Source organism: Cardiocondyla obscurior, linkage group LG06, assembly GCF_019399895.1.
Source record: "Cardiocondyla obscurior isolate alpha-2009 linkage group LG06, Cobs3.1, whole genome shotgun sequence".
NCBI classification, from domain to species: Eukaryota; Metazoa; Arthropoda; class Insecta; order Hymenoptera; family Formicidae; genus Cardiocondyla; species Cardiocondyla obscurior.
Genome location: NC_091869.1, coordinates 2,207,013 through 2,225,093, shown reverse-complemented (window position 1 = coordinate 2,225,093; position 18,081 = coordinate 2,207,013). Strand labels below are relative to the sequence as shown.

The 18,081-nt window shown below is 35.4% G+C and overlaps 1 protein-coding gene across 1 annotated transcript; it reads right to left on the bottom strand.

Annotated features, from left to right (window-relative positions):
- Positions 1-182: 182 nt before the first annotated feature.
- LOC139103710 (KICSTOR complex protein SZT2) lies at positions 183-18,022 on the bottom strand. The gene is made up of 26 exons (XM_070658645.1): positions 17,424-18,022; positions 16,751-17,165; positions 16,131-16,448; positions 15,961-16,038; positions 15,481-15,874; positions 15,172-15,392; positions 14,705-15,089; positions 14,376-14,625; positions 13,491-14,234; positions 13,203-13,402; positions 12,973-13,136; positions 9,027-9,336; positions 8,770-8,955; positions 8,091-8,672; positions 7,579-7,955; positions 7,408-7,507; positions 6,489-7,319; positions 6,124-6,400; positions 4,054-6,014; positions 3,891-3,985; positions 2,820-3,249; positions 2,383-2,758; positions 2,092-2,257; positions 1,804-2,020; positions 587-1,698; positions 183-511 (listed from the first exon to the last, which is right to left on the bottom strand). Exons 2-26 carry the CDS (start codon positions 16,769-16,771, stop codon positions 380-382), a joined length of 9,927 nt encoding a protein of 3,308 aa, XP_070514746.1. The 5' UTR covers positions 16,772-17,165; positions 17,424-18,022; the 3' UTR covers positions 183-379.
- Between the last annotated feature and the right edge of the window lie 59 nt (positions 18,023-18,081).

The following is an 18,081-nucleotide window of genomic DNA, read 5'->3' as shown; positions in this document are numbered from 1 at the left end:
TTATATAAAAAAAAGTTGCATTTATTTGTTATTGCACAGAGTCCTTAATTGCTAACTTCCAAGTTTCCTGAGTAGACAAGTGTCGATAACGCTGCGGAATATTTAATATTAAAATTTTTAGTCTCTCTTTAAAGGATAGCTTAACTTTATGTATTACTGAATAAATTATTATTACATGAGAATCAATGTATGTAACATGAAAATATATATTTCATATTTACAAAGTCGTGAGTGTGATAATCCATAGTAGCAATTAAAACATTAATTTGCGCATTTAAAAGATATTTCGCTAATATAACATAACATTTAACATAACAGTTGTAAGTACGTCAAAATATTCACAAGCAATATGTCATTGCATAGTACGTCCGGAATGTTATCACTGGCTGCAAAGGCCCATCCATAAGTGAAAACAACAAGCGTTGACGAAACCTTCGATTAAGGTATATATGTCATCCATGTTCATCGACATGTTAATCTCTGTGGCCTTCCGATAAACGGCGTATAAATCCTAAAACAAATATTAGTTTTAATTTTTCGTGATAATTTGTTTTGCGTTATATTTAGAATTCCGCATTTTACTTACTCCTCTCGATGTGTGCATATCAATGGTTAACATCATGAATGCTTGAAGAAGAGTCGGATGCAAGATGAGATGATGGGTGATATTTCCATCAGAGGTAATAAATTGCTTGTGATGCTCTTGATATTTATTTTGTAATACTTTAGATAACGCTTGATACCACGAAACCGGCTGATTAACAAGCGGACCGAGTCTAGGATCCAGGTTTGCCAGGGGTTCGATGTGGGCTAATGAGCAGAGTTCTTTGAACTCTGTATAAGTCATTGAAGTTTTGTTCTCTAATAACTTATCCCAGAGTAAATGCGTTCGGCACTGCAAGGCGCCGCGCTCTACCATATTCGTTATATGCTGGCGCGCATCTTTCGCCTGGGCCATAATCATCTGTTGCATGAGCTGTTCGTGCGATGAATAATAACCTAAATAATTCACCGACTCTTGTCGAATCTGTACCAAATGCGGCGACGAAGACGCATTCGAAACTACACTCGGGATATTAGAGTTTTGCGTTAGAGGAGAATTTGGAACTGGCGGAGGCGTTGGCGCCGAATTATTATCAGTATTACAGTTGATTGTTTTAATATCGACATCTTTGCAGGTAACATCGCACAAGGAATCGAGACTCTTTTCCTGCTGATCGGTACTTAATACTTCCGACTTGGAATGGCCTCTCACAAACGATGATGTGGGTGAAACGGAACTGCATTCTACTGTACTTTCTGTGCACGAGCTAGTAGTAGGTTTCCCAACGCTGTACACGGTCCGAAATTTGCCTAATTTATTGTTCTCCACTTCTCTTTTTGGATATAATTCTCTTTTACTTGTCAACATCAGATAATATTTCAAAGTAATTTCACTTTTTTCAATTTGAGGTAACTGTTCTATACGCGATACGATCAGCGCTACATCAAAGTCATCTGTGCATTTAGTATCGTGGACATCGCAATAACTGACTGAGGGTGTACTTTGCAGTTTAATTAAGACATACTCATTGTCATGAGATTCCTGGAGCTCGCCGGACATCACAAACACACGCATACCATATACTTTCTCGTGTGAAAGTAAGTAAGAATATAATATACGTGCTGGTATTACTATATCGCGTATTGTTATCACATCTAAAAAATAAAACAGTGTCAAATGTATACCATATTAAAAGATAAACGATTATAAGCCTCGGTTTACCGTGCTTAAAATCATTAAAATGCATATTTGAAGCTTACCGCTGTATATCAGATTTCTAGCGTAATTCGGTGCTTTGCTGTAATATTTAATAAAATCGTCCATAAAATGGGCGAGGTGGTAGCCTTGATGCAAGGACCACAATCCAGTTCCGGCGATGTAAGAATGTATGCAACGCAAGTGAAAATCATATGTAAATGAATGCAGATGCATGTTGATTTGAATCTTGTCGCAAACATCCACGAAGCTTAATACAAACTATAACAAAATTATTTGTAAATTCTTCCGTATACACGTGTACTTATAAATACGATTGAAATTTATCTTACTTGGTTCATCATACCGCTACTGGTTTTCGTCTGCAAACGGTTGCACTCAATAATATGCAATTTTACGATGAAAAACGGTTGTGACAAGTGAACTTCGAACAACAAAATACCACCAAGCATGGACTTTTTAAGGTAATAAGATTGTTGCTGCACGTGCTCCTCGTTCCTAAAATAAAAAAAAAAAAATTAATGCACATACAGCAATATACATTTTTAATTTATTCAATAATTATATCCTAATATAATATTTAATAAGTTTATTAAATTTAATAATGCTAAATTCAAACAAACGTTTTATGAAGCGACTCCACTTGGATCGGATTGAAACCTAAAATCTGTAGATACTGTTTATATTCAGATAGCATTGACTTGCAGAGTTCTTGATGCCACTTTGTCATAATCGCGTTGGTTGCTTCTTGTTTTAACTGTGCTGCTTGAGGCGATTGTTCATGTACATTGTCATTTATGCCAAAATGAGACGACTGCGGTGTCAATGAATGGTCTCTCGTGGCGGCTGACTGTAAACGCCAGGCCGGTAAAAAGAGAAGAGGCGTATGACAAAAATGTATCAAACGAGAATTTTGCTTAAATGTGTTCAAGGCATTTAGTGATATCGGTATGTTGGGTGTGCGACTTTGCCACATTGCATATAACTTCTCTAAATCCTCTGGAAAAAATGTATATATGTTACAGTAATTATTTTACGCGTGCACGGTGAATAGCATTACCTTTAATCTTTTTTTCCCGATGCCGTAAATCCTGTAAGTCGTAGGCAGCCTTTACGATTGCATCTGTCGTATTATGAGAATGCGAGGCGCTTGGTTTTGCATCACGCATTGCTTGCCCGACCATTTGAATCCACGAAAACGCATTGTTCTTTGATTGTGTTCGGTTGCTCGACCGTGTCCAATCTTTATCGACGTTCGACTGACTTGGAAATTTCGCTAAACTTTCCATATCATTAATCTGATAATATTGAGAACCCTGCTCTCTCTGCTGAGGTTCTTGATTAAGCTTGTGATGAAAAATTCCCAATTTTTGCATAATTATATTAGTGAATAAACTCGATCTAGAGGAAAGCCATGTACCCAAATTCGTTGTTTGTTTAATCAATTTTTCCGACTTTTCTTTGGACCAGTTGTACATGTAAATAATTATCTAAAAACATATAAGAATACTTAATATTTCTTTGTAAACAAAATGTTTTACACGAGCGGTTGCACCGTGCCGTTGTCGTTGTTTCAGGTTTGATCTTGACATTATTTGAAGGCGTAATTTAATAAACCGCTACGCGAAATAATGCGCCCGCTAAAAGAGCCGCAAGAGCAAGCAAATCCGTTTATTCATTTCGCCGCTACGTACACCGGACGTTTTCCGCGTAAAATCGTCGCCGGAGGGAACGGTGAAGAGGAGGGGACTGTGACGCGTGCATAGACACGCGCGAGATAGAAAAGAGAATTACGCGCGCCATTGTTTCGCTCTCTCCCGATGCTATTTTGTCGCGGCGAAGTGTTTTAACCTTGACTCGCGGAAAACGGGGAGTAACAGCGACGCGAAATTACGGCCGGCGGGCGACGTTATGTAGATGTTTTTCCGTTTATATTGTTATTCTGGGCTGCCCCGGCCGCGATATTGCGCGATCGCGTACGGACGCGTGCATATCGATGACGAGTCCCGCTTCGTGATATTATTAATAGCGCCGCGAATTATTCCATCGAAATAGTTTTAATTTCGCGGAGTATTATATCAGGGCCAGGCCAATTTATATCTATGTATTAATTACGGTAATGAATACTAACATAATCACTCAGTATTTCAGCCAATAATATCCTTTGTCTAGGCACAAAATTTGATTCTGATATCAGGGGATTAAATTTCTGCAATTGTTTTTGATCTGTAAAATATAGAAAAATTAGTAATGCGATATAAGATTTAAACTAAAAATTGTTAAATTTAACTGACCTTTAGGAGCAAGCAGTTCTGGATCTATTTCTTTACTCAGAGATGCTTTCCATTGATGAAAATTTCTCGCGACTAAAATGCATTTAATGTGAGTGGTTTGTTCATCTTTATTAAATTCATGCGGCACATATACCGGTGTATTTATGTTCTCTCGATTTTCTGTTAACAAGTGATCGGGATTTGAAATGCTATCGGACGACTTGAATACAGATCCGGGTTTATGCGAAATAACAAATTGATTCAGAAATGGTTGTCGATCGTGTAAAACGAAAACTTTACTGGACGTGTCTGGATCTTGATTACGTATAAGATTTTGCAATTCTCTCACAATCATAGGAATAGCATGCCTATGATGAATAATTACTTCGTGTTTTTTTATGGCTGGTACATTCATATCTAATGCAAACTGAAACCAGCGTGCTAGTGTTGTATGATAAATTTCCCTCAATTTTCCTTTTTCGCCGAGCTCATATTGATCGATTGTAAAATTGTCAGGAATCTGTGACTGTGGTATTTTTACAGGCGTTTGGATTTCTTTATTTTCCGTAATTTCACTAATTGATTCTAAAGGACTCGGAGTCATTGACTCTGTCAGAGGCGTCGCTAGGAGATTATATTCCGTGACTAAATCCCAAGTACCATGTTTGACAGCGGATGATAATTTCTGAATTAAGGATTCTAGATTAACTCTGCCTTGCTTCCAGATTCGAAATTCGATTTGAGCGTTTGATTTAGCGTCACTTTTATGATCATAAATTTTTGTCGATACAATATTCTCGAAGTTCTCAACCACTAATAACTTAGGAAAGCTCGACTCGTCGTTGAAATTATTCATACACGCTGAAAATTCTCCTTTTCCGTCGGTGATAGCTAACGCAATGCAAGCTATTCCTTTGCTACCACTTGAGTGGCTTTGGTTGTATAAGAAAATATCAGATTCAGATACTCTTTTTCTAGTACCATCTAACGGAGTGTAATCCTGAAAATGATAGTGAGCCCCGAGATCCGTATATTTTGGCATATACAAGAATTGAAGTATATTTTGCCTCAAGTAATATCCTAAAGCATCCATATACGGTAAGCAATGTGGTTGCACTGACAGCTGCACTATACACTCAGGAGATTTATATGGTTTTTGTATGAAGTGCACGTCTGCCGGTGTTAGCTTACACATTGGATTACGAGCTAACATTACAGATAATACTTCCAGTACAGCGTCATCCAAACGATTTTGCAACACTTGCACTAAATCTCGTTTGACTTCTGGACCAGCTTCTGATATTCCATGTACCATTAAAATAATCGAATCGCCAGTTCTATTTAAAATGTCGGATTCTTTTTCGCCAAACGAGCGAACTCTTGGTCTCGTGTCATTCGCTGTCACATGGTCGTTCGCCAGACCGATACCTTTGGCTTGTGATAGAGATGCAACGCTATTGCTGCGTGAAACAACTAATTTTTCATCACTTTCAGATAATTTGTTTTGCAAAGGTTTAACGTCGTTCGTTTGTTCGTGAAGTCGCAAATAAAATACATTCTTATTATTTTCTTGGTATACAAACATATTATTTCGATTATTAACTGAAAGTCTGTTAAGTACACCATGCAACGCTTTGATTCCTCTCGATAATCCGGATCTTCCAGGCCCGGTCTTTAAACGGGGATGTAGATTAAAAGGTTCCTCCCAAATGACAGGACATCTAAACATACCTGGCGTAACATTCGGAGTTGAAAAACTATGATTCTGGAAAAGATTTCCAAATTCATTTCCAGTTTCTTTCCAAGCGTTATGGTCCTCAGTGGATTCTGGTTCCAACAGTAAATCGCATACGCGTGTATCGTGAAGATGTTGTAAAAGTAAATACTGATTTACTCGCCGACATATAGCTTTGATTTGAACAACCAACATTTTTTGTATTTGCAAATAACAATCTACTTCTGGTGAAGAAAGTTCCAAAAATCTATATAAAGAAATTAAAATATTTAAAAAATGTCTTTTCTGATTATTATATGTGCTATTGTTACATGAAAAAGCTAAAAATATAAATAATTTTACTTTAATTTACTAACCTGCAATGAAAATAGACATTAACATGACTACTTTCAACATTAATAATTAGCCAAAAATTAGGTAAAGAATCTCTGCGTTTATCAAGTTCTATCAGCCATTGATAATCATCTTCGGAATTACTACTGTCGCCTTCATATCCATCATCTGTTCCGTGTTTTCCTTCAGCTATACTTGATATTTCAGAGTAATAACCCTGTGCATCTCCAGCATCTTGTCCATTTATTTGAATTGTAGTAGCAGATATTTCCTCTTGTTCTGTATTTTCAACGCTTTCGTCTGTAAATGTTAAAAATTATTAATACCTTTCTAAAATAATATTTTACACTAGTCTTTTACTAAATTGCAAATAATATAAAGTATTTACCATCCTTTAATGACTGTTCTTCTACGTGTAATGTGTCTGGTTCTGTATCAGATGCTATTATTTCTGGTTTTTTAACAAAATAAAATAAGTCGGCTTCTTGACAAATGCAGTATTTATCAATCTCAAGATTTTTTAATTCCTTTAAAAATTTAGGTAAACTGCTTTCTGACGGAAAGACAAAATGTAAGGGCACTTTATCCATCGAGCAACTAGATCTTCCGGTAGATTCTGATACGTGCTGTGCTATAAACTTTAATGTGTCAGCATTCGGTGACGAATGATCTAACAGCGCCGTTGCAGTTTCGTCTCGTAATAGCCATTCAATCTCATCTTTCAAATTGATTACCGCATGATGTTGAGACTGTTGCGGCATTCTTTCCTGCATTGATTCAGTTTTGGCATTTGCACTCGGGCTACTACCGCTCGGCACACTACCGAACGTTGAAGCACTGCAGTAAGATGTCGTCCTCAATGCAGGATAACGTTCTAGTGACACTTCCAGCACTTCTTTTGGAAGGTTCAAACAAATAATGTCCAAAGTAACTTTTAAATCATCCAAGCTTAATTCAGCTAAATTCTTCTCTTTGTTGTCATTAATCCTTTGAACAATTTCAGTGAAGCAAGTAGGCATCAACTTAACGGGTATACTGGAAAGCTCGGAACGGAAACGAATCGAGCAGCTCAGGTGTAAAAATAGTGGTTGATCTTTCGTATTCCACGTATTTTCTTCATCAAAATCGCTGATAAGCGAGTCTTTGGAATTGGAACGGGATAGCCTCTCGTTGTTATGAACATTTGTAACCGGCCACGTAATATTGACTGTTTGACTTACTAACAAATAATAAGATGTGCATTTAATATATATTTCATGAGAAAAATATTCGTTTCTAAAATAAAATTGATTTTAATTATTATCTACCTTGATTAGACGAGTTGTCCGTTTTTGGAGCCGGCATTTCAGAGTGACATGTAAATTCATCTAAATCGTCATCGCTATCTGTTCTTTGTGACACCATTTCCTATAAATAATATAATTTTTTTTTAATTGCCCAACCTGTGTATTATAATGCAAAAATATAAAGATACAAACCACTTTTTCTGACATCCACGATGGTAAACAGTAATAAAATTCTGGATGCGCGGGTACAGGCCTAAACGCGACAGCCATGATTTTTTTAAATTTATTTTTTATCAAACTGTGTAATGGTTTGATATCGTTGCACGCGGAAATTTTTAATTGATTCAACAAGTCTCCTTCTGGTAACATACTTAAATGTCTACACACCGATCGTAAGTAATTTGTAATATTAATCTCGATTAAATTTTCCTCGCACTGTGCTACAGCCGCTTCCATATCTTCGTAGCTTAATGACTGTTGCAACGCAAGTGATTTGTAAACCGCGACTACGTAGGAATGACAGTGTGCTAAGCATAACAATTTACAGTGTTCCATCAAACTTCGTTGATCTATCATAAAAAAAAAATTAATAATTTTTATAATGGGATAAAAAAATAATTATTTTCTAGAATATAATAATAAAAATTCTGAAACTTATACTTATATTATTAATATTACAATGCAAAAAACGTTGATTTGCTTACCGCTAGAAATATTATCAGAATCTTCGCTCTTTGGTTCTGGAGATGAAGGCTTTGTGTTACTTTCCGATTTAAGACTGACGAAATCTTCCGAAATCTGCTCTCCGATCTTAAAGGTATGATCCTGATAAATATCTTTATTCTGAGGCGTTTGCAATTGACCGACCAATGCATCAATTAATAATGCTAATGAACAATCATATACATATACAGGTATAACAAGGCTCCCCTCATTGTCAGCATTATCGAAGTTGTGGTCTACGTTAGCTTTCGATGTGCTATTTGCAGTAGTAGATTGACTAGAAATTTTCGATTCTCTACGTTCCGCAGTAACAAAATCAGGTATGTTCTCTGTACACAACGTTGGAGACGATATTTTTTCGTTCATATCGAGATCAAAAATATCAGAATCGCAATTCTTTTCGGAATTGTTACTTGTGCAATTATCGCCTGTGTACATTATTAAGCGGACATCTTTTTCAGTCGCTGGTAATATTGTGATAATGACATGTGTCGTGCTAATTCCTTTAACAAAACACTTCCACCTTGGATAAATGTCTGATATGTCATCTTTACAATTTTTTTCTACAATCAAAAAACGTACAACATAGCAAAACTGTAATCAGATAAAACATTGATTAACCTTGCAATAAGATATAACTAAAAAAATCTAATCGTATACCTTGCGCAAAGAAAGGTAACGGCGGAATATTCTCACGCGGCCTGCTGAAAAGCATTTTAGTGAATCTTTGCGATTCAGCTGATGTAAGCAGTAGCTCTTTATTGTGTAATTGTTTCATATGTTCCAGAAAATTATCCATAAGAATCCTATTAGCATTATCTTTGTCTTCATTGATATTTACAGGATCTAACGAAATAAAATCAATTACTTAGTTTTCTCTTTCTCTTTGCTTTAGAAAATTTTATAATAGCTCTAACCATCTGCGAACATCGAGAATAAGAGTTCCGCTTGCTGGCACTTTGGTAAAATGCTCAATGTATCGAAAGAGAAGTACATGGGATGTATCCTCTCGTCGATTATTGGCGTTGCTTCGAAAGGTTCCGTTAAATTCGGACATTCTGAGATACGATCTGTAGATGTGCCTACGACACCGTGATACTTGACCCCTTGATGTGCTTGTCCGAATACAATCTCTGTATCTTTTTCCATCGGTGTTACTTGGCACAAGAGACTCAAGTATTCTAAGGTCAATAGAGCATTAATACATTCCTCATCTATTCGGGCAATCTAATAGGAAAAAAGTGATAATAAATAGGATTTACAAAACAAATTTTAATACAGCATGCAATACAAAATCAATTTATATACATCGATCAATATTCTAACAAAATTTTATATTAAATACATAACAGTCACACATATAACATGCTCTCTTTCTCTCTCTCTCTCTCTCTCGCTCTTTTCTTTCTCTCCACGCGATAAGAAAATATATAATTACATTTTTTTAAAAATAATGAATGTAAATGGAGGAAAAAAAGGAAAGGTAAAGTACCTTTAATACTTTTTACACGTTATTAAAATATGACGCAAGTTAGAGATATAATAATTATTGCCTTATCTTAAATTTACCGAGCATATATTTAAATATTAATATTTTAATTACAAGAAATAAATTTCTCGAATAAATTATAGTCTATATGGGCACAGCACTCGTTCGCTCAGTGATTAACAGATATATATTCAAGTTCGAGTAGATAAAGATCCTTAAACAGGTGAGCACATCGCACAGGATCTAAGTCCATTGATTCCGACGATCACGGGGGGATCAGGAATAAGTTGGAGGAGTTGAATCTCACTTTTATACAAAGCGCAGAGACCACTTCTCCACTTGAACCGTGACACCCGCTATCCACCAACGCATTTCGAAATGTAGAGATTCACCGGGGAACAACACTGTAGTTTATGACTACGAGGCGAAGTGAAGCCGCGCAACCCTGAGCTGGAAGAGTTAGATCTGACAAGTTATCAAGACCGTCTGGTCGCTCACTGCCTAGATCAACACTTCCAACTGAGAGTTACGCGTATACGAGGATTTCCGAAGAAAATACAGAAAACGGAGCAGACGATAATAGAGCATGCGAGATGCGTGCCGATTCCAAAGGCAGTCGACTACGTTCTCTCGTCTTAATCTCGTGCAGAGTCACCTGATGATAACGAAACCAAGACTCGATCATCCCGCGAAGCGTACAGACTTTCTTTTTTTTTTTCGAGCGTACAGGTGAGCAAAAATCCAGCCGGATTATCTTCTTAAGAAATACTCGGAACGAAATTTATTATCGGAAGTGAATATGTAAATATTCATATATAGTTAAGCCCGCGGTTAAAGGATGACGGCCGCGCTAAGAAGAACAAGCTGGTTTTTGATGCGCGACGGCATAATCACTTGCAAATCTGTGTGCGAAATGTGATAAAGAGTCGTCACTTGGAATTCAATGATAAGAGACTTGAACACGAAGAGCAGAACAAAGGTAACCGGACATGCGGCGTTGTAAAATTGCGTGAAAAAGATAATCCGATCACTAGTGAGCGCAGGGCGCGTATTGGGCCCTATATATACCTGAGGCGACTGATAGGGAAACCTCGTTCCGAAGACCCTCATCGATATCGAAGCCACACCCCGATAACGATAACGACACGTAGCGATAGACACTTTTACGTTCCTCGTTCTTCATTTCACAGGCCGTTTTACAAACCGGAAACGCGAGCCAAAAACAACTTTGCGTCTTCCGTGACTAAGCGCTTCTCCTTGCCGGTACACCTTGCTAAGAGACGCACGTTAATAATCAGCCGCAACAACAGGGTCACCGTACTTTTACACGAGTATTCTCGGACTTTTTTTTTTCTATTAAATATGTGATATGAATTGCAGGTAGAAAGAAACGATGATGAAGAATCTTGCCTAAACGAATGACGCCCTTATATGAAACGCGCTTAGACAAATGTTTGCGTTATTCGTGATGTGACGATAACGATGTTAAATGTAATTTCGACACGGAAAGATAGTCAAAGGAAACTCCTATATCCTAAGCACAACATCCTTTCCTGTACGATTATTAGACATCCTTGGAAACTACTTCGAAAAAACTTACAAAAATTTCGATAATTTAGAGCCGCTATATGCAACATTATCATTTTAAATAAATCCGTAAATTAAGCATTAACATTAATTTTGATTTCAATTCCACAGCCGATGTTTCTTCTCAACTTTTTTTTTTGAAGAATCAAAAATCATTAATTTACTAGGTATATGAAATAAAATATAATATATAAAACGTAACAGCAGAACGTATCTCGAGGTTTGGTCTTCTGATTAGTAACGTTCTCCAGGTAACGAGTGAACCAGATAACAGTTATCTAGTTAACGTCAACTTACACCGGAATTATATTCATATTATGAAAATATAACACAAGATTAACTTAATTAATAAATCTTGATATTAAAAAAAAATGTTTATTACTTTAAAAAATTATAGAAAAAATAATATAATGCATAAAATATTAAATTTCTTTTTTTAATCTTTTTAATTCATGTGTGGAAAAAATTGCAATCAAATCTATATCAATATTGCGACGATAGAAAGTACAAGTATCTTTATCCTTATCGTCCTTCATCGTCAAATGACAGTGCATACATGGATTTTATAAGCATCTCTATCAGAATTGGAAGAAAGATAAGATTGAAGATAAAGCTACATTACGTGCTATGCCATGAAGTTAAGATGTTTACGCGAGCCGCGTTCTGTTACTGTACTTATTTCTCTCAAATTATTAATTTAATTTTTCTTTTACCAAAACCGTTTATTCGACGTTTATATCTGTATGATGTTTTATTTCCTTTCAATATTCAATATAAAAGTTACGATATTTCCTGAAAAACATCACTGTCGTATAAACTATTCGTATATACGTGAATTACGAAATCGAAACCGACGAACTAAGCAATCGTTAAGTAAATAAAATTTTTTAGACGCTTCTAATGTTTTAGAATCTAGGCATTAGGTAAGAATACGTTTCCGCCAAAACTTGGAGAATGCGGATGGGCGTATGTATATGTAATACATATGTCAAATAATACGTGATATAAAATATGACAAATCAAGCTAAAAATTGAGTCGATTGAATAATCCGTTATCACTGAGCGATATTTATTATTAGTTATTTTCGGTACTTAACAAAATAAAACACTTTAGATGACTATAAATCAAAATAATTTTTGTGTTACTATACGCATTATCAAGTTAGTTAAAGATAAGAAAAATAAGAGTTGATTCCGGAAAATAATAATCCGTTAAAAAAATTTATAAAATCAAGTTAAATAAACGATATGCCTCGTCATATTACGTAATATTTAATACAAATTTTAATGAGTAATGTTTAAGATCGGCTAATAGCTATTTGTATGTTGCAACAATCAAGTAAAACGTCCACAACGTCATCCATAGAATTTTCTTGGAATATTTACATTTGTAGATATCAGAGATTACGCGATAACACACAAACATCAATGATTAGTATTGCAATTTTTAATATTTTCACTGCTTTATAAATTACGTATATCGTGCAAGTATATCACAAAAGTATCGAATGGAGATATCTTATCATTTTCAAGACGTTCAAGGAATTAACCGCATCTTATCAATTTAAGCAAGCGCATGTATGTGTTACTGTAGACCGAACTTTATTAAAATGGATATAAGAAAAGAAAAAAAAAATGTTTTTTGTGCGATTGTAAAAAATATCACAAAGCTAATATATTAGTTATTCATTAATAATTTAACGCGTGCACATACATACAAACATACAAACGCACAAACACACCAAATTAAAATTTTTATTAATATTTATTATTGTGATTTTACTTACTGCATCTGGTAATTGATGATATTGTAGAGAATGCATATACATAGCAGTCGACTGCATAGGTACTTGTACATAGCCACATTGCGGTTCAACCCAAACCTCCGTAACAATTTGAAAATCGCTGTATCCTTCAGAATCTTCAGTCCATACTTCCGCCTCAGTGATACCTAACATTGAAAATTATTAATTCGTCGTATAAACAATCGATTTATTTAATTGATAAGTACCCTTACCTTCTTCCGTGTCATCTTCAGTACCACTGTCGCGTTCTAATGTCGCATTTGGCACAACATGTGGTGGGAACAAAACGTATTGAATAATACACGGATAAGAATTCTCATCATTTCCAAAGCCTTGCATTTGCACTTCTAATACCATGTTTGTAATGCCAGCTGCCGAATACGCGAAATCAAAGCCTTCGCCTAAACGTATTCTGTAAATAAATCAAATATTTTACTGTCTTTCTTATCACATGATGATCATTAACATATTAAATCCCGTGAAATAAAAAATGTCTTTACTTTGTGATTGTAGAGAGTATTCTCGCAATTGCAGTAATATTTAATCTGGACAAAGTAATTCCCGGGATGGTCTGAACGAACGGTCGCTTCACATGCCATAACCAACGATTGTGATATAAATATCTAGAAAGCGTAGTTGTTAGACTGCCGCCTAACAGTCCCAGTGCAGTCCTAGTGCATGTTGGTTGAGTTCCATCGGGAAATACTACCATACTCAAATTATTTGGTATACGCTCGTATCTTACGAGAATTCGCTCGAGTGATTTATGTATTATTGTACAACATGGAATTTCGCGTTGCTCTGTCGGTCTATTTGGCAATGTGAGTTTGGATAGTCTGTCCACAAGATCTACAACTACATTATGACGAACGACACCTTCGGTGCCGCCAGCGAATGCTATATTGAGTACGACGCAGAGCGCTTTGCAATTAATGCGAATTAATGAAAATGATACCGGTGGTTTTTCTGCTTCTTCGTATATAAACTTGACGTATGTGTGATTTTCGACTAATACAAAAGTTGCCCAATTTTTCAACATAGCATATAGTACGGCTGCTGCTTGCCGGCTTTGAACGCATTGGAAACGACCGCTTTGATTTGCTTGATGCAGATGCCTTGGCAATGGTCTGTCATACACTAAAATTAATGTAATTCTCTGAGTGTGCATCCAACGTGCCCATTGAAGTGGGTCTAAAGAAACAACTGGTTGCCATATTTGTCCGAATTGTGGACAGGCAGCGTCACTGTAAAGTATTAACACGTATATATACATTATAACTTCTCTTTTATCTTAAATAATATAATATAAATTATATTAATTTCATTAATATTATACAATTTATACAAGCAAATATTATATAATTTATACAAGCAAATAAATGTACCTAAGTTGTACTGTACTTGGCGACGGATAAGACGATAGGTAAAATACTGGCATTCCACTTCTAATCGTGTCCGGCACGCTATACCAAGTCCATCCAGATCCTGGAAACCAACTAAAATGCGCCAACATATTGTCACTTTCGGTTAATGATGTCAATGCCGTCCAAAAACGAGAGATGACACCTTGACGATAATGCGAATTTAAAGGTTTCTTTGATAGGCATGTAATATCGTGTAAAAAATCATATGGTGCTGCAATAAGAATTAATTTTAATTCAAACTACGAATAGATATGTTACTCGTTTAAATAATTTATTTATAATTAATCTACCTTCTATCGTAATAGTATATTGTATCACATTAGATAGAGATAATGACTTTGAAGGCCATGGACATGTTACCAAATATTCCAAAAAAACATTCGTTTTCCATAATAGCTCAAAATTTATTTCAAGAATATCATCTCGTATATTAGCTCTTTTTATTAAGTATCCTTCTCTTAAACGACAGCATAGCAGACTGCTTAAGGTACAAGTAACTTTATCGTCGATTTGTTTTTTCTTTAAAAGTTGACCACTTTTATGTTCATGAAAGCAATTATTTTCAGTTCGCCAACAATGACGATCCGATGTATCATTGTTCGATATATCTCGATATAATTGCCAGCATAAAAAACGATTATGATAAAGATTCATATCTGTTCCGTGCACGGGTATCTACAAATAAAAAATTGCATGTTGCAGTGCACGCTGCAATTAATAATATTGTTAAAGTCAAATTAGATGCACGAGTACTTACCACGTATGAATTGAAAGACATATAACTACCGAGCGTAGCTGCCGCAATAAAATACAGCAAGTCTTGATATGGCACTAAACCATCCGCGCAATGTGGATTATACGCGCTACCTACGCGCAAAAAACTACACGCGACTGTCGTTGCGCGTAGTTGTTGAATAATGGAATCTAACGTGTGAGCGTTCTTTATTCCGACGATTCCATCTGTGACTATTATCATATCTGAAAATATTTTCTCTTTATAATATTATTTTCGCGTGTAGCATATCATTAACTAATTCGATAAAAAAAGATATAATTACAAACTTACGCGCACAGCTGTGCTCAGGTAAAAGTGTCAAAGCCAGCATCCCATATCTCAACATATTTACAAAACTAGCTTCTGGCGAGACTATAGAGATATTACAATTATTTTTATTCAAGCAATTACTACTTTCCTCAAAAAGCCGTCCCACCAAGCGCTCGCTCTCTGCTTTTAAATTTTCTAGCTGCTGATTAGCTATAGCTGTGACAACCGCTACTCTTTCTTCCAACAGGTACAACTGTTTTTCTATGTATTGTGTAAGAGATTTCACATTATCCGCAGTGACCAACCATCCTTGTACTAGTACTTGTTGTGCGGGACTTGTAAAGAACGGCGTATGAGCTATCACAGTCACATAAATTTCGGGCTGCATCATCCGCCTACTACCAGGTATCGTAAACTATTGAAATATATTAATTAAGAATTTATTTATTTTGCATGTATTTATATGTCAAAAAAAAAAAAAAAAAAAAAAAAATTACTTACTGGTCTTGTTATACCTTCAAGACACCGTTTCATTGCTAAATATACCTCATCAATGACAATTTCTCCGCTTTGTACATCCTAAAGAAATATTAATTTTTGTCCTCATTAATAACAGCAATTATACAAAACAGATTAACCAATGACAAAAATGTTAATTGTATAATACTCACAACAGTGGCAAGTGATGGACTTAAATCTAAACTAAAGACCATTCTATACTTGTGTGCCAAGAATACAATTGATGTTGCTGAGACAACTTTATAAAGAAATAGGTGACTGGTATCTATAGACCATGCAACAGGTTTATCCTTTGGCAGTACTGACACTACTTCCAGTTCTGGTTTTTCTTTAGTCTTTATATTTGGACATTGTATACTTATCACAGAGTCCAAATGCTCTAGCAGCCATTGAGCTCTCACATTGCGGGAGATGGGAAAGCCCTTTTTCATTAACAGAAAGATAGTCTCCGCTTCTAGCACGGTTCTATCCTATATAAGAAAAAAAATCGGGTTAAAAAAAAGCAATAATTATTACAATAATTATTTTAAATGTTGCACTTACTTTCAACATTCCGCTATTTTAAAGAAAATGATTGTCATTCGGTTAAAAACTCATAGAATAAATTTTACCATGTAAAAATTAATTAAAACTACGCAAGATACGCTTTGTGAAAAATACATGCTGCTGTTAGCCGCACTGTCAGACGTTGATCACAGGGAAAGGTTATGTCAACCTGCGTCGTTGAAAGCAAGTGCCAAGTTGATGCTGTCGCGATCAACCTCGAGCTTACCTCGTTCCTTGCGCTCGCCATAATGAATTTTACCCGAACGCACGTTCTACCAGTCCATCATTATTACTAAAACCATTCAACTCTCCAACAGGTCGTCGTTGGCGTGATGGATCGAAAAAAAACCATCGCGACGCGCGTGCAGTGCGGGGACGTTGCACCGTGGTAATAAACTAAATGTGCCTCCGTTCGGCCAAAGGTCACGTTATCGCGTTTACCGCGACGTTTACGTATGTTTGCGAGGCAATAAACATACTCCAACATAACCTAAGGGGCGAGCCACGCACTCCAACGCGCCATGCGATGACGTTTCCGCGTGCACCTCCACAGCCTCGAACGTCTGGAACTCCGATATACACGCAGAAATCCACACACGGGCTCAAAAAGCTCGCTAAATTTCGCATTTGAAATGACGCGCCTCGGTTTAATTAAGAAAAAAAATTTTTTTTTAATTAGTATACGATAAAATAGAAAGTACGTACATTATGCGACGGTAACCGGTTAAAAGATTTTATTTATCGATCGAAATAAATATTATTTTATTATATTAAATAAAAAATTATAAGATTTCTACAAGCTTTTCTAAAGTTTAAAATTTCTTTTTTTGTTAACAGTTACTTCACTAATTATTATTAAAATAATAAAATAATCCGAAAAAAGTAAGAAAATTTATTACTTTAGGAAAGAGAAGATACTCCAGGGTTGCTCCGCTGATGCAGAATGCTTCTCCGAGACTTTTCTCTCCTCTCAGGTTGTCCGGGGTGTCCAGTTTCCATGCATGGAATACTCGCGAACCAGCTGTAATTTTAGCAATTTTTTTTTTTAGTAATAGTCATGCAGCAATAATTATTTTAACTCTACGTTATTTCTTAAAATAATTCGATCAAGCCACAGCATTTTGCAACTAATATTATATAAATCAGATATAAAAATTATTGATTTATTATGTATTTTATTTTAATATTTATGATTCTAGAGTAAAAGTTTTAAATATTAAATACCACTAATATTTATTAAGTTTTGATATATGTTGCGCGTGTATATATCATATATAACACATTTAAACTTTTGATATGTGATAAAAATAATTTATTGCCACAACGGCGATGTAATTCCCCGATCAAAATAAGGAAAAATACGATTTTTAGAATATTATCGTGTTTGAAATTTCCTGGAATATATGATTAATTTCTAATTTACATTATAATGAATTGATTATGTATAAATGTTAAATAAGAAAAAAAACCGTTAAAAAAACTTGAAAGAAAAAATTAATAAATTGTTAAAGTAGGATCGTGATAACGACGGTTCATGTTCGACAGCATGCATTTCAT

Bases quoted from the DNA above. Each gene is read 5' to 3' on its own strand.
- LOC139103710 (XM_070658645.1), bottom strand. From the start codon at position 16,771: ATGGCGAGCGCAAGGAACGAG. The intron at 8,956-9,026 runs GTTAGAGCTATT...TTATTTCGTTAG, and splicing joins ATTCTCGATGTTCGCAGATG to ATCCTGTAAATATCAATGAA. The intron at 6,401-6,488 runs GTAAATACTTTA...TAACATTTACAG, and splicing joins AGAACAGTCATTAAAGGATG to ACGAAAGCGTTGAAAATACA.